The sequence below is a fragment of the Martes martes genome (assembly GCF_963455335.1).
Source record: "Martes martes genome assembly, chromosome: 15".
NCBI lineage: Eukaryota > Metazoa > Chordata > Mammalia > Carnivora > Mustelidae > Martes > Martes martes.
Genome location: NC_137903.1, coordinates 23,973,537 through 23,991,354, shown reverse-complemented (window position 1 = coordinate 23,991,354; position 17,818 = coordinate 23,973,537). Strand labels below are relative to the sequence as shown.

Here is a 17,818-nt window from a genome sequence, read left to right as displayed (position 1 = left end):
AGTATCATATGGTTCTTGTTCTTTCTTTTATTAATGTATTGTATCACATTGATGGATTTGTGGATGTTGAACCAACCTTGCAGCCCTGGAATAAATCCCACTTGGTCGTGGTGAATAATCCTTTTAATGTACTGTTGGATCCTACTGGCCAGGATTTTGGTGAGAATTTTCGGATCTGTGTTCATCAAGGATATTGGTCTGTAATTCTCTTTTTTGGTAGGATCCTTGTCTGGTTTTGGGATCAAGGTGATGCTGGCCTCATAGAATGAGTTTGGAAGTTTTCCTTCCATTTCTATTTTTTGGAACAGTTTCAGGAGAATAGGAATTAATTCTTCTTTAAATGTTTGGTAGAATTCCCCTGGGAAGCCGTCTGGTCCTGGACTTTTGTTTGTTTGGAGATTTTTGATGACTGTTTCAATCTCCTTACTGGTTATAGGTCTGTTCAGGTTTTCTATTTCTTCCTGGTTCAGTTGTGGTAGTTTATACGTTTCTAGAAATGTATCAATTTCTTCCAGGTTGTCAAATTTGTTGGTGTAGAGTTGCTCGTAGTATGTTCTTATAATTGTTTGTATTTCTTTGGTGTTGGTTGCGATCTCTCCTCTTTCATTCATGATTTTATTTATTTGGGTCCTTTCTCTTTTCTTTTTGATAAGTCTGGCCAGGGGTTTGTCAATCTTATTAATTCTTTCAAAGAACCAGCTCCTAGTTTCGTTGATTTGTTCTATTGTTTTTAGTTTCTAGTTTATTGATTTCTGCTCTGATCTTTATGATTTCTCTTCTCCTGCTGGGTTTAGGCTTTCTTTGTTGTTCTTTCTCCAGCTCCTTTAGGTGTAGGGTTAGGTTGTGTATTTGAGACCTTTCTTGTTTCTTGAGAAAGACTGTACCGCTATATATTTTCCTCCCAGGACTGCCTTTGTTGTGTCCCACAGATTTTGAACCGTTGTGTTTTCATTATCATTTGTTTCCATGAATTTTTTCAATTATTCTTTAATTTTCTGGTTGACCCATTCATTTTTTAGAAGGATGCTGTTTAGTCTCCATGTATTTGCGTTCTTTCCAAATTTCCTCTTGTGATTGAGTTCTAGCTTCAGAGCATTGTGGTCTGTAAATATGCAGGGAATGATCTCAATCTTTTGATTGTAAATATGCAGGCAATGATCTCAATCTTTTGATACCAGTTGAGACCTGATTTATGACCCAGGATGTGGTCTATTCTGGAGAATGTTCCATGTGCACTAGAGAAGAATGTATATTCTGTTGCTTTGGGATGGAATGTTCTGAATATATCTGTGATGTCCATCTGGTCCAGTGTGTCATTTAAGGCCTTTATTTCCTTGTTGATCTTTTGCTTAGATGATCTGTCCATTTCAGTGAGGGGAGTGTTAAAGTCCCCTGCTATTATTGTATTCCTGTCGATGTATTTCCTTGATTTTGTTATTAATTGGTTTATATAGTTAGCTGCTCCCATGTTAGGGGCATAGATATTTAAGATTGTTAGGTCTTCTTGTTGGACAGACCCTTTGAGTATGATATACTGTCCTTCCTCATCTCTTATTATAGTCTTTGGCTTAAAATCTAATTGATCTGATATAAGGATTGCCACCCCAGCTTTCTTCTGATGTCCATTAGCATGGTACATTGTTTTCCACCCCCTCACTTTAAATCTGGAGGTGTCTTCGGGTCTAAAATGAGTTTCTTGTAGGCAGCATATTGATGTTTTTTTTTTTTTTTTGATGGGTTTTGTTTTTTTATCCATTCTGATACCCCGTGTCTTTTGATTGGGGCATTTAGCCCATTAACATTCAGGGTAACTATTGAGAGATATGAATTTAGTGCCATTGTATTGCCTGTAAGGTGACTGTTACTGTATATTGTCTCTGTTTCTTTCTGATCTACTACTTTTAGGGTCTCTCTTTGCTTAGAGGACCCCTTTCAATATTTCCTATAGAGCTGGTTTGGTGTTTGCAAATTCTTTCAGGTTTTGTTTGTCCTGGAAGCTCTTGATCTCTCCTTCTATTTTCAATGATAGCCTAGCCGGATATAGTATTCTTGGCTGCATGTTTTTCTCGTTTAGTGCTCTGAATATATCATGCCAGTTCTTTCTGGCCTGCCAGGTCTCTGTGGATAGGTCCATTGCCAATCTAATGTTTTTACCCTTGTATGGTACAGACTTCTTTTCCCGGGCTGCTTTCAGGATTTTCTCTTTGTCGCTAAGACTTGTAAATTTTACTATCAGGTGATGAGGTGTGGACCTATTTTTATTGATTTTGAGGGGCATTATTAGCATCTCCTAGATTTTGATGTTTGTTCCCTTTGCCATATTAGGAAAATTCTCTCCAATAATTGTCTCCAATATACCTTCTGCTCCCCTCTCTCTTTCTTCTTCTTCTGGAATCCCAATTATTCTAATGTTGTGTCGTCTTATGGTGTCGCTTATCTCTTGAATTCTCTCCTCGTGGTCCAGTATTTGTTTGTCTCTCTTTTGCTCAGCTTCTTTATTCTCTGTCATTTGGTCTTCTATGTCACTAATTCTTCTGCCTCATTTATCCTAGCAGTAAGAGCTTCCATTTTTGATTGCACCTCATTAATAGCTTTTTTGATTTCAACTTGGTTATATTTAGCTCTTTTATTTCTCCAGAAAGGGCTTTTATCTCTCCAGAGAGTGTTTCTCTAATATCTTCTATGCCTTTTTCGAGCCCAGCTAGAACCTTGAGAATCGTCATTCTGAACTCTAGATCTGTCATATTACCAATGTCCGTATTGACTAGGTCCCCAGCTTTTGGTACTGCCTCTTGTTCTTTTTTTTGAGGTGAGTTTTTCTGCCTTGTCATTTTGTCCAGATAAGATTTGCTTTCTCCTCCTCTAGAGTCCCGCTGTTCTTGGTGAGTGAAGTTGGTCTTGGCTGGGTTTCTTGTTGATCTTCTGGGGGAGGGGCCTGTTGTAGTGATTTTCAAGTGTCTTTGCCGCAGGCAGAATTGCACCGCCCTTGCCAGGGGCCGGGCTGAGTAATCCGCTTGGGTTTGCTTTCGGGAGCTTTTGTTCCCTGAGCGCTTTCCATAGAGTTCCGGAGGACGGGAATGAAGATGGCGGCCTCCCAATCTCCGGCCCAGAGGAGCCGAGAACTTGGGGTCCCATTCTTCAGTGCGCCCTCAGAGAAAAGCGCCCAACCGCCCCGCCTCCCTGGCCTGCATTTGCGCCTGTAGGAAAGCAGTCAATTGCTGGCACGTGGAGAAAAGCGCCCGGTCGCTTCCGTCTCCGTGGCCTCCGGCTGCGCTCCGAGCCCACCCAGCCTGCGACCGGCACAAGGTAACCCTGGGCTGAGAGCTCACTCCTCGGCTTTGTCGCTGTAGCCGGCTTCCCCCCTCTAATACCTGCGAGCTCTGTGGCACTCAGACGCCCCCGGTCCTTCTGGGACCCCGTGGGACCTAGAGTTACACCGACCCCACCTGGGTTTCCCCCCGGTTTAGCCTCTGGAGCAATGTCCCTCCGTGAAGCAGACTCTTAAAAGTCCCGATTTTGTGCTCCGTTGCTCTGCCGCTTGCCAGGAGCCGGCTCCTCCCTCCGCGGTCTTCCTGTCTCTTTGGATTCACTTCTCTGCAAGTCCTACCTTTCAGAAAGTGATCGATTTTCTGTTTCTGGAATTGTTGCTCTTCTTCTCTTCGATTTCCTGTTGGATTTGTAGGTGTTCACAATGGTTAGATAAGCTGTCTAGCTGATCTCCTGCTACCCGATGTCGTCTCAGCCTGCTACTTCTCTGCCATCTTGACTCCTCCTTCTAAACAACACTTCTAAATAACTCGTGGGTTAAGAAGAAATCCCATCAAGTATTTGAAAATAATTTGAAATAAACAATAATGAGAATACAACATATATCAAAGTTTGTGGGATGATACTGAAGCAGAATTCCTGAACTTTCCATCTGGGAGCCCTGTCCACAAAAGCCCTGCACTGTGACCTCAGGTAGTGCAGAAAGGTGTCTGGCTCTGGACAGATTTTAGTCCTCCCCTTAGTGGGTAGGGGCAGCAATCATCCAGGAGGTAGGATATCGCTATTGCTAGGAGATTTCAAAAACCTTGAGTCCTGGGGTGTCTGGCTGGTTCAGTTTGTAGAGCATGTGACTCTTGATCTCAGGGTTGTGAGTTTGAGCCCTACATTGTGTGGAGAGATTACTTCAAAATAAAATCTTTAGAACAGAACAAAACAAACCTCAACAGTCCCATAACAAAAATATGTCAACCAGCCCCCCTCCCCCCAGCCTCAGTTTGTAGAACTAGTTGGCTTCCCCAGCCATTTCACAAAACATTCAAGGAGAAGAAACATTGTTATTAGTACCTGAAAAAGATAGGGGGAAGAAAAGGATAATGGTGAAGGATCTAAACAAGTATTTCTCCAATGAGAAAATGCAAGTGATCAGTAAACTGATGAAAAATTGCTCAAACTGAAAATGAAAATGAAAACCGTAATGAACCATGAATAAAATGGCATGACATTGGTTTAGAAAGTCTAAAAATCCCACTATTTGGAAATACTGTGGAGCATTAGGAACTGCTGGTCGGAAGGAGAATGGGAACCACCACAAATGGAAAGAGTTTAGCAACTTGTAGTGAAGTTGAAAATACGCATTGGTTATTACTTAGCAATTTTACTCCTAGGAATATGTCACTGAGAAACTGCACACATGTCAACCAGGTTTCATGTGTGGTGGTATTTATAGAATATGATTTTTCCATAGCCAAAAATGGAAACAACTTCACAGTATCTATCAATAGTTGAATGGATAAAAATCTATGGTATATTCATGCAATGGAATAGTACACCAATGCTTCAAAATGACATGAAGAGATAAAATAATCACATGCACTAAAAAGGCACATAGGTACCTTATAGGATGATTTCCTCTATATAAAATTCAAGAACAAAAATATATTAGGGATGTGTCCATGGGCTGTGAAGCTATTAAAGAAGAGCAAAAATGTAATTACCAGAAACATTAAGATAACGTTTTCCTCTAGAGGAAAGGTAGGGCTATTGACATAATAGAAAGCCACTGGGATTTTCTGGGATACTGGAAATGTTTTCCTTGTTGACATGGATGATTTGTTATATTTGTAATACAGTACCTTCATATTTTATTCACTCTTACATCTTATATCTCACAATAAATATATTAAAGTAACAGAATCTGCATACAGAGTATGATTCTTATTTTGCAAACATTAACTAACTTACATATAAAGACATCACAGGATGTTAATAGGAAGCTCATGCCTACTGAGTATAATTGCTAATATTTTTAATTCTGCCTGCTGTTTAATTTGGGTATAAATACCCTTGCTACTAGAATGACGACAGGAAGAGCTAAGATGGCAGGGTGGTAGGAGGACCCTAGGTTTGCCTCATCCTTACACACAGCTAGAGAAATATCAAATCATTCTGAATACCCACAAAATCGGTCTGCATATTGATAAACTGCACAACTAGGGAGAGAAGGGGCCACATCATGGAAGGTAGGAGTTGCGGAGACTGGATTTAGGGGAGAAATTGATCACAGGTGCTGTGGGGAGCCATGGCCATGGAGAGAGACAGGAGAAAGAAAGAGGGAATGAGAGAGAGAAAAGCACACAGGGGATTGCACAAGGAAAACACTTCCCCAAAGACATTGACTGGGAAAATGAGAGGGGCTGATTTTTGTGAGTTGTTACAACCAGTGGGCTCAAAGACTAAAATTTTAGAAGTCTGCAGCATGGCCAGTGCGGAGTCTTGTGGGCCCTGTAGTGTTCCTGTGGAGGAGGAGGGCCGTTAGCTTGGGGGCAGAAGATGCAGTCTGAGGATCCCCTGGGATGTCCTGGGAGAGACCGTTTCCTCCTCTTGAAGTGCATCTGGGAGAGGTAGCATTCATTGTCTCTCTGGGAGAAAAGAGTTGACAGGCACCATTTCCCAAAACACCTGCTGAGGGCAGCTAACCCAAACACCTGTTCTTTGATGCACTTTGCTCCAAACTCCATGCCCTTGTTCTTTGGTGCAACTGCTCTTTTCGGACAAAGCTGCCTCAGTCCCAGCATGATGAGTGTGGGTCTTCTGCAGAGGACCAGTGTGGGTCTGCACCATGTCAGGTCCTTAAAGTTTTGAGTTCTAAAACTCAGCTGGCTTGACTGGGATAGAACAAGGTGCACTGTGCCCCTGGGCAGGCAGTCAGGGTGAAGGCAGGATCTGAGGGACATCTGAAACACATAAGGGGAGACTGTTCCCTCTTTTGCGAGGGCTTCCCAAGCAGCAGTGGGCACGAACTCCCCTTTTCAGGGACAAGGGAGAGGAATGGCAGCATTTCCTGCCCCTGAGACTTTTCTTGTTCTTTCTTTTGGGATGAGTGTCCTTGGTCCTGGCATTTTTGTCTAAGAATAAACATTTGACAAAGTAGAGTAACCATTCTTGATGAAAACCCTCAGCAAAGTAGGGATAGATGTAATGTACTGCAGCATCATAAGGCTCAATATGAAGTACCCACAGGTAATATAATTCTCAATGAGGAAAACTGAGAGCTTTTCCTCTACCACCAAGAACAAGACAGGGATGTCCATTCTCACCATTGCTATTCAACATAGTACTAGAACTCAAAGCTTTCAGCAATCAGACAACAACAACTACAAAAATAGCATTCACATGGGGAAGGAAGAAGCCAAACTTTCACTATTTGCAGATGACATGATACTCCATGTAGAAAACCCTTAAGACTCCACTAAAAATTTGCTAGAAATGATACATGATTCATACAAGCTGCAGGAGACAAAGTCAACATACAGAAGTCTCTTGCATTTCAATACACCCATAATGAAGTAGCAGAAAGAGAAATCAAAGAATTGATCCCATTTATAATTGCACCAAATCCCATCTGGTACCCAAGAATAAACCTAACCAAAGAAGTAAAATATCTGCACTCTGAAAACTATAGAACACTGAAAAGAACCTGAAGATGACACAAAAAATTGGAAAAATATTCCATGCTCATGGACTGGAGAAACAAATACTGTTGAGATGTCTCTACTACCCAAAGCAGGTTACACATTGAAAGCAATCCCTATCAAAATACCACCATCATTTTTCACAGAGCTAGGACAACCTATCCTAAAGTTTGCATGGAAGCACAAAAGACACTCTCACCACTCTTGTTCAACATAGTATTAGAAGTCCTAGCAACAGCAATCAGACAACAAAGAGAAATAAAAGGTATCCAAATTGGCAATGAAGAAGTCAAACTCTCTCTCTTTGCAGATGACATGATACTTTATATGGAAAACCCCAAAGACTCCACCCCCAAACTACTAGAACTCATACAGCAATTTAGTAAGGTGGCAGAATACAAAGTCAATGTACAGAAATCAGTGGCTTTCTTATACACTAACAATGAAAATACAGAAAGGGAAATTAGGGAATCGATTCCATTTACTATAGCACCAAGAACTATAACATACCTGGGAATAAATCTAACCAAAGAGGTAAAGGATATGTACTCAAGGAACTACAGAACACTCATGAAAGAAATTGAAGAAGACACAAAAAGATGGAAAACCATTCCATGCTCTTGTATCGGTAGAATAAACATTGTTAAAATGTCTATACTGCCTAGAACAATCTATACTTTTAATGCCATTCCGATCAAAATTTCACTGGTATTTTTCAAAGAGCTGGAGCAAATAATCCTAAAATTTGTATGGAATCAGAAGAGACCCAAATTGCTAAGGAAATGTTGAAAAAGAAAAACAAAACTGGGGGCTTCACGTTACCTGATTTCAAGCTTTACTACAAAGATGTGATCACCAAGACAGCATGGTACTGGCATAAAAATAGACACATAGACCAGTGGAACAGAATAGAGAGCCCAGATATGGACCCTCAACTGTACAGTCAAATAATCTTTGGCAAAGCAGGAAAAAATATACAGTGGAAAAAAGTCTCTTCAATAAATGGTGCTGGGAAAATCAGACAGCTATATGTAGAAGAATAAAACTCAACCATTCTCTTACACCATACACAAAGATAAACTCGAAATGGATAAAAGACCTCAACGTGAGACAGGAATCCATCAGAATCCAGCAACTTCTTTCAAGATATGTCTCCAAAGGCAAAGGAAACAAAAGCGAAAATGAACTTTTGGGACTTCATCAAGATCAAAAGCTTCTGCACAGCAAAGGAAACAGTCAACAAAACAAAGAGGAAACCCAAGATCTATAAAGAACTCCTCAAACTCAACACACACAAAACAGATAATCATATGTTAGGGAACTTTTAATAAATGATTCCACAATATAGTTTTGATTTTTAGAATTTAAGTAAACAGACTTTTTCTCCACTAGATGGTGCTGATGCCCTGTTATAAAACAATACAAACCCCATCCCCAGCGGTTCTGCCCCCGCCCCGCCCCGCCCCAGGGGCAGTTGTTAGTTTTAAATTTAGTGTTCATGTTTTAATATGAAAATTTTATGCTTAGTTATAGGCTAATATGTGTGTTTTTCAGTTTAGAAATTCAGATCCACTTCATGGCATTCAGATTACTGGAAAAATAAATTAGTTAAATTTCAAACAAGGTTGCTATATTGTGAGTACAGAACTATATTTCACTAGTGTATTAACATTTTGATAGAATTAGTTCCTATCCTATTAAGTTAATACAAGGGAAGAGTAATAAAGTGTTTTATCAATTAACTTACACAATTTAAATTATTATTATTTTTAAAGGATTTATTTATTTGAGAGACAGCACAGGAGCACAAGCTTGCATGGGGGGTGAGGAGGAGAGAGATGGGGAAGGGGAAAGGGCCTAGGAAGAGAAAGACAGAGTTTTAAGCCGACTCTGCGCTGAGCTGTGAACCCCACAGAGGGCTTGATCTCAGGACCCTGAGGTCATGACCCAAGTCCAAACCAAGAGTAAGGCACTTAACTGGCTGTGCCACCTAGGTTCTTCTAAATTATTTTTTAAAAAGTAACGATTATACCAAAGGAGTAATCCATCCACCAAACACTAACCAATACACAGACACATACACACAGGGTCAGGCCATTAGCTAGCCTGAGCCAAATGCATTTCCTCTTGGTTATATTTCAAGATAATTCTTGATTTTTTAACTTTATTAACCATTTTTAGCAAGCAGATATAAAAGACAAGGGTATATCTCTTTGACGTCATCTTCCTACCACCTTCTCACAGTATTTACTGTTATGTATGTTTACTACAGAGGAAGAGTTCTCCTATCGATTACCCTTTTTACTTCAAGTAATTCTTAAGAATTTCCATGAATTTTAAGTGTCATCTCTTGACTGTAAGAAAACGGTATCACCACCCCCTACTCCTTTTGTCCATCCTTCTACTGCCATCTCCAGAATCTTAGTTCAGATTCTTATCAGTTGCCACCTTGACTGTGAAACGGCTGCTAACCAGTCTCCAAGCCTCCAACCTCCCATTCTCCACAGGGCTACACAGGAGTGCCTGCAAAATTGGTCACGCCGCTCCTGTGTTTAAAATTCTTTGGTGACTTTCCCTTTAACGTGTAAGACATTTCAAACTCCTTACTCTGCCCTTGGAACCCCCTGTCTGGCTCTTGTCGTTCTCTCTGACATCATCTTGTCTCCTCTACCACGTACCCATTGCACCAAAGCCTCCCTGGTTTGTTCATATTTTGTTCAGCATCTCAAATGTATTTTTTTCCTGTAAGTCTTTTGATTGTTTTCTCTCCTGCAACACATGCACCGGAGACTTTTGGTGGTTGCCTTTGCTCATCTTTCAGGTTCTGCTCAAATATTATTTCCTCAAAGTGACCCACTTCAGACCAGCCCAGCTAAAGGCTCTTACCCCACCTCCCCACCTCTGTTGTTCTCCCTCAGTCCCTACTTTACTTCCTTCCCAACATGGTTCACGATTCATAATTATTTTTGTTTACAAGGATTTCAACTATCCTGCCATCAAAATGTAGGCTCCCTGAGAAGAACGACCGTCTCCATCCTGTTTTACAGAAGGATCGATTCTCAGTAATAGTCAGATCCTCTAACCTCAAATTCACCTCCTGTCTACTTTGGTTCTAATCTTCAATACGCTGAGCACTGTCAGCTCATGTCATAACAAAATATTTAAGTGATTTACTATCTCGTGTTCTAACAGGAATTAGGCATATCTTATAAAACATGACTTTTACTTGTCTGAATTGACCAAAAAAAGGCAAATTTAGTTAAACTACATTCTCAAAAATTTTTTTTAATTAGACAAAACAGTAATTTCAGCCTATGTAGTCAAACTATTGGCATGGGAGTTACAACAACCACTATTGTTTGAATTAAATTGGCAGTTTCAAATAGGTAACATAAACATATTTCAAAGGCCTACAAACATTTTCAGGGAAGACTTAGCTGACAACTCTATTTTTTTTTTAATAATATCTCTCTTCTCAAAAAAAAATAATAATATCTCTCTTCTCAAGTTCTAAGTTAATGAGTGAACTAAACTTTCTATTGTCTTACGTACTCTTTAAGTTTAAACAACAAATATTTAACTTATGTGTTTATGTAGTCACTTAAATTTTTTTTAAAGATTTTATTTATTTATTTGACAGAGAGAGATCACAAGTAGGCAGAGAGGCAGGCAGAGAGAGAGAGAGGAGGAAGCAGGCTCCTCACTGCGCAGAGAGCCCAATGTGGGGCTCGATCCCAGGACCGTGGGATCATGACCTGAGCTGAAGGCAGAGGCTTTAACACACTGAGCCACCCAGGCATCCCATAAATTAAAAAAAAAAAATTATAAAACTATCTGGGTGAACTTTTTATTCTCTTGGCCTGATTTTGTAATTTAAAATTATTCTGTCCAGAAATAAGAGTATGAATGGTTTTGGCTATTGGATAGGAATAGGATTCAATTTGCTTTTAATTGAGGGACATAGCTATAAAAAATTGCTTAAAGTTAAAAACAAATATCATTGATAATTTAATAATCATCATTTATTTAATATTCCCAATTTCAAATTTTAAAGGGATATTATTAACATAAAACAGAGAGCTAATTACTTGTTTTTAAATCAGTGTATCTATAAACTCTTATTTGATAAGTATTCTTAATCAAATGAAATAAATCATGATAAATTATATATTTCAGAAAACCTTAATGAAATGTGTACCAGATTGCTTTGGTAGACTAAAGTTGTTCTCTTCATACAATTACTCTGTTTTTCTAAAATAATTTGGGGGAAAAAAAAAAAAGGTGATACTATCTTTCAGCTAGTCTAATTTTAAATTTAGTAGATATTAAAATATATTATTAAGAAAACTAAAAATCAAATTAGAAAAAATAAATCAAATGGACAAAATAGAAATAGCAAAAGTAAGTATTTTATATTAAATTTCTTTCCCAACTTCTTATTGGTATATATGCATATTAGTTATATGTGCATATATATATGATCCAATTAGCTTTTTAATTTAATTTTATTTTTTTAAAGATTTTATTTATTTTTTTTGACAGGGATCACAAGTAGGCAGAGAGGCCGGCAGAGAGAGAGAGAGAGGGGGAAGCAGGATCCCCGCTGAGCAGAGAGCCCAATGCGAGGCTAGATCCTAGGACACTGGGATCATGACCTGAGCTGAAGGCAGAGGCTTTAATCCACTGAGCCACCCAGGTGCCCTTCCAATTAGCTTTTTAAAATAAAACATATTCAAAGTATTTTATAAGTAACATGAGAATAATTAATTGGTAAATAATAATTATTTGGTAAATAATATATATACCCATATGAAGAAAATATCAGTTGTAATGGAGTTTTTATTTTTTGTTTTAATTTTTTATAAGAGTTTATTTATTTATTTATTTTGAGAGAGAAAGAGAGAGGAAGCACACTTGTGTGCACATGTGAGCAGGTGTGAGGGGTTGGGGGGAGGATCAGAGGGAGGAAAGCATCTCAGCCCCTCTGTACCGACTGCAGAGCATTATTCAGGCCTTGATCCCATGACCCTGAGATCATGACCTGAACTGAAATCAAGAGGTGGTTTCTCAACTGACTGAGCCCCTCAGGTGCCCAAAATGAAGTTTTAAAAAAATAACTCTAGAAAAAGAGAGATTATATTGCATTATTAAAGCATTTGATGAAATAAAATATATTAAAAATTTAGAAGTATGATTATATAATTTCTTCTTGAAATTTTAACAGTGTGAATACCATGAAGATAATTCCAGGGTTATGAGAAACAAATGGGAGAACAGGTACTAGCAAAAAGAAATCAGGCGGAAAACAAGTATGCAATAATGAGGGTTGAAACAAGCTACTCTCAGGATATAGCTTGAATACATCACTGAAATCAAGTTTCTTGGAATGTGTGGTGTTTGGTTCACTAAAACCTAATGCTGATTATTGTTCAAGTCAAAATGGTAGCTTCTTAAAACAGTCTATACTGACTGGTTGTTGTAAAATGGAGCTGGGTCAGAGGGTGACATTAATTGTGGACCTTTGAGAACTTTAGCAGGAATGATTTGGCATCTGAATAATTCTCATGACAATCTTGAAGGATAAGTATTGAAAAAGAAAAAGAAGAAAAGCAACACAAACTATACCCAATTTCACCTGCAGCACTTGTGGAAATGCCATTGATGGAGGATTTAGAAATGTGGGGGCTGATCTCAGTCCTCCATTTTTGCAGATCTACTGTTAGTCTTTTGTACACCAATTGATGTTTCTTCAGTCTTAAATGTCCTCCTTCCTATCACCCTTATCTGGCTAACTCCTATTCAACCTGCGAAGTCTACCCAAGATGCCATCGTGACCCTATTTCCCTCTCTCCATTCTGGCTCTTACAGATCAACTCCTCAAACCTATTGCACTCCGTCCTCTCATTCTTATTTGGGTTTCTTGCCTCCTCTATATGATCCTATAGTCTCTCTTTTGCTTATCTCCATCACAATACCTTATGTGATAAAATACAGTATATTAATAAAATACTACAACCATTTTTTTGTTTTCCCTACTAAAAATGATCTTTTGGAAAATGCTGGTCATGGGGCCTGGCACTTAACAGTCACTCAAAAAATGATCATTGGATGAACAAAGAAATGAAATAAAAAAATGAGTGGAAGACTAGAGAATTCTCATGGAGCCTTTCCATTACATCTGCAGATTGTAGACAACCTCAGGAAAAAGCATAGTGGATGGTAGCAAATGTAATACATAAGACTTGGGAACAAATGTTTAGTGATCTTAAAGCTCTATTGCATGAATTCAAGAAACTCTGATATCTGTAATTCCATTGTATGTCTTGTCCACATGTCCTAAATTTTAATTTATAATTCTGAAGTCAGGAATGGTTTTAGGTTAGTTCAAAAAATAAAAACTTTTGGGAGCTATGAAGTGAACATTTCAGTAACCACTTTTCTGTCTATTACACTTTTGGTCAACAAGGTTTGAGAAACTTGGTGCGCTGAGTTAAAATGCCAAAGCAAATAGAAGTGTTCTAACAAATCTTTTTACTCCTTTCCTTCTGTTATTTTTGTGATTTTTTTTCTGTTCTATTACAATAATTTCTCTGAGCCATTTGTATAACGTTTCTTTGTAATTTTCGGCTGAATTGTATCACTTCCTCTCACCCCCAATTACTTCATGTCATTTTTATGCACCATATTCTGAAATCAGTTAAAGTTGTTAAATAGGTAAAGTGAGCACAGGAGAGATTGGTTCACAAGAATCTCACAGGTCTGGGCAGGTGGGGGATGGTGTGTGGGGTGAGGAGGGGGAGGCATTGCTGGGAAGAAGGAGAAGTGCAAAGACTGTCCTACAATCAGGGGTTGAGCAAAGAAAAGCGGATCCATTTAGACTTTGGCTCAAGCCCTAGCAATCAAAAGCCAAAAACGAAGACTTTTGTTAATTCGTGTGTCATTTGGGAACTTACTTCTGGCTAAGAATAATTTCAGCGATACTCAGTAATTCAGTTCTAGTTGAACATTACGTGCAGGCAGAAGAGTAGCACGTGCATTCTCCGGACATGCCTACCTTTATAAAAAACAAGGCTTGCTTCGGCTGACCTCTCCCTCTCCTCAGGAATACCCCACGGGCCAGACTTGCTGAGTCCAGTTCTTCTAATCATCCCTTTCTACCTTTCTTCACTCAAATGCTAGAGAAGTTATCAACTTATAATAATTCACAGTGAACTGCAGTGAGTAACACTAGCTTTCACTCTTCTAAAGCATTTGTTCATTCCACATAAACTTCAGGTTTGTTCAATCTGGTGATCTCATATTTTTGAAGAAGAGAGAATATGGAAGGCAGTTGGGTCAATGCACAACTTTAAATCACACCATAAAGGTAAACACCAGACAACTATCTCTGAAAATGGGGGGTTTTGGTGAAGGGAGAAGGAGAAATCTTATTATGATATTGGAATTGAAACATAGAATTTTGGATTAAGAACCTCTACTTCAAGTTGTCTGGCTTTGATAACCATGTATTACATTCACATATAACCTCATAAAAGAAGATAGTTTAGAATTAATTCTTATGATTTATAAGGTCAATTATTTTTTTCCTTTTTAGGTTAACTCAAATTTGAAACCATATATAAAATTTCTTTTCCTCCTCTTCTGATTGAAGAGAGTCGTCTAGCTTCGATCTATATTTTAAGTCCTTAATTAAAGAACTTTTTTGCCCCTTAAACATCCAGAATTAGATAACACAAATATCTCTCCAAACAAAATAATCTGTGTACGTGGACATGTTTCAATAGGTTTTAATTTCTTCACATTTATCAGCCAGGAATTTCTGGGCTGTGGCTAATTTCAAAGAGTATGTGGTATGTTTAAGGGGCTGTTATTCTCAACTCTGTCCTGTAAATCTGACCAGATTCTTAGCAGCCTGTGGGGACTCCTGCAAACATGATGTTTTATAAGGAAGCAACTCATGTTTCTATACAAATGGCAATGGGAATTCAGAGAGCACATCACATTAAAAAGGTAGTAGTTGGTCTCTGAGAAACTTGGGCCAATAAATTCTTGCTATTGTCTGTTATTCCTCTCTACTGGTGAGTAGCATTTTTTGAGGAATGTTCAGTTATACAAAGACCAGAGGCCAGGGGCACCTGGGTGGCTCAGTGGGTTAAGCCTCTGCCTTTGGCTCAGGTCATGATTGCAGGATCCTGGGATCGAGTCCCGCATAGGGCTCTCTGCTTGGCAGGGAGCCTGCTTCCTCCTCTCTCTCTCTGCCTGCCTCTCTGCCTACTTGTGAACTCTCTCTGTCAAATAAATAAATAAAATCTTTAAAAAAAAAGACCAGAGACCATTTATGAGAGCTAAAATGCCAAGCTCCTTTGAATAAAGCAGATTGTGATAGTATTCAGGCCAGTATTCAACTAGAAGGAACCTGTATGACAGTTAAACACATTTTGATGAAATATAAAATACAGATAAAATGAGTCAGCTAGAATCAATTATGTAAGTAAGGAGTTTAAATCGCTATGATTTAATTTTTATTACATATTCTGTAGCACCAAATTTAATTCCAATTCCACTTTGTAAACTCTTAAACCGTTAAATTAAACTTGGCCTCGATTCTTGAGTTTTAAACATGAACTACAAATAAAACAAATCTTCCTTATGTGACAAATGATTTCTACATAAAGCCTCAGCAAACAATATGTGAATTTTGAGACACTGAAAGTATTCCTGTTAAAGAAAAGACAAAAAACACTTAGGTAAAGTAATAGAGATTTGTGGGGTCCCTGGGTGGCTCAGTTGGTTAAGTAAGCATCTCCCCTTAGCTCAGGTCATGATCCCAAGGTCCTGGGATTGAGTCCCACATTGGGCTCCTACTTAATAGGAGTCTGCCTCTCCCTCTCCCTCTGTCTGGTGGTCCCCCTGCTTGTGCTCTCTTTCTCTGTCAAATAAATAAATAAAATCTTCAAAAAAAAGAAAAAGATATTTGGTATGGTTGGTAACATTAACAGGATTCTGGAAGTCTTTGCCAATACAATATTTTACTTTTGAATACTAACTGTAATATTTATGTGTGCAGAGGAACGATGGAATACCTAGTTTACAAGGTGACTAGATTTAAGGTTACCAAGGTAAAAATCAAGCAGTAGTATATAAGAATGCAAAACTGAAAAAAGACTCTATCCTAGAAAAAAATTAAACGCATTTGAATAAACCTTACAAAAATGACTAAAGGATATAATTAAAGAGATAGCTACCTTTATTTTCTAGATTGAAAGACACTCAGGGAGAGAGGTTTTCTGTTATTTGCTAATATTTCTCAATTCTTAGAGGCTGACATGAAGTAAGGGTTCAATCAAAACTTGTCGACTTAGTGAAAAGTTTTGGAAACTGATGAATGATAGGTAACTAATTTGGTTTAAAAATGTCAGTCAAATATTATCACATAACTTGGTTACCTATCATGAATTAGAAACCAGATTTCTTCCAAAGAAACTTTTTAATCTATTGAGAAGGAAGGTTAGAATTAAATTTAATTATAAATCTGGTAATTGTCTTACTGATACCAGAAAAAAAAACTTCTACATTCATATTCACTACTCCTAAAGACTGTTCTAGAATATATCTCAAATACACCACAGGAAGAAACCCTTTTCAATAACTCAGCGTTACAAACATTGCATGTTCAACTTTTTCAAATTTATGTGATATTTTCATTCTAATGATACAAGTAATGCTTGCTTCACTATAAGACTTCTAAGGCTGTGGCAATATCAATTATAAATGATGCATGGATTTTTCTTTAGAGAGAGTTATCATCTATCTCTGAAATAATTCTCATTATTAGATGATTTGATGGTTTCTATTGTCTAATTTCTTTTCTGGTTCTATATATGTTCATACACTTCTTAATACCTACACCCAAAACATTTTGGTGAAAATTCTAAGCAGAAAAAATTATGATAATTTCAAGGGAAATTATTATGATAATTCTAGTTTTCAAAATGCTTATTAAAACATTTTTGGAGGGTACCTGGGTGGTTGAGATGGTTAAGTGTCTGCCTTTGGCTTAGGTCATGATCTCCAGGTCCTGGGATGGAGCCTCAGGGTGTGTGTGGGGGGTAGGGGGGAGTTCCATCTCAGGGGGGAGTCTGCTTCTCCCTTTCCCTTTGCCTCTTCCCTTGCTTGTCCTCTCTCTGCCTCTCTGTTTCTCTTTCTTGCAAATGAATAGATACAATCTTAAAAAAACCCACTTTTGAGTTTTTATATTAAATAAAATCATGATAAATAATCATATCATTTAAATAGGCTACTTACAAGTTTTTAAACTTAGCAATGTCAAAAGGCACTCACACACACATGAAGCTAGAGAACAGTAATTAAATCACATTTTCTAGACCAAATTCCTATTACCACCATGAAAAGCATATTAGCAAGTGTTTTATAATATAGGAAAAAGTCTCCCTTTTCTTACTCTTACCTTCTGAAACACAAACAGCCCACAATATAAGCCAAATGATCTCCCCTGGAAATCTCATTCTGAGGATCTTTTAGGGGTACATTTAATAGCTGACAGTGTTCACACTATGTCAAGTTCTCTTGCTCTACGAAATGTGATTAGTGCAGGAAAGCACTTGCTCAAAAGGAAACTGAAACACAACTCGAGAATTAAAGGGACTACCAGATGCTCCACCCATCAGAAATTTTGCAAGGTAGAAGAAAAAAATTAACCCCAAACCCCAGCAGTGTCAGAGTTTGAATCTGATTCTCCCTGCATTCCCACTGAATGTTAATGTTGTGACCTGTTTTTCATTTGTTTTTATAAACCCAGGCATGTTCTCTGCTGGAACACGTTCAAGTTCTTGGAATGT

At 38.2% G+C, this 17,818-nt stretch overlaps 1 protein-coding gene across 4 annotated transcripts in view; it reads right to left on the bottom strand.

Moving 5' to 3' along the window:
- The window catches only part of LOC308355511 (complement factor H-like), a 52,877-nt gene extending 35,285 nt beyond the window's left edge, over window positions 1-17,592 (bottom strand). For 2 of the 4 annotated variants that reach the window (XM_080823778.1, XM_080823780.1), the window contains exon 1: window positions 17,428-17,587. In XM_080823778.1, coding sequence (XP_080679904.1) covers window positions 17,428-17,485 — 58 coding nt within the window. In that variant the 5' untranslated portion in view covers window positions 17,486-17,587. Of the gene's footprint in view, window positions 1-17,427 lie in introns of all 4 variants that reach the window. The other 2 variants (XM_080823777.1, XM_080823779.1) reach the window with 2 other exon arrangements.
- Window positions 17,593-17,818: the final 226 nt, after the last annotated feature.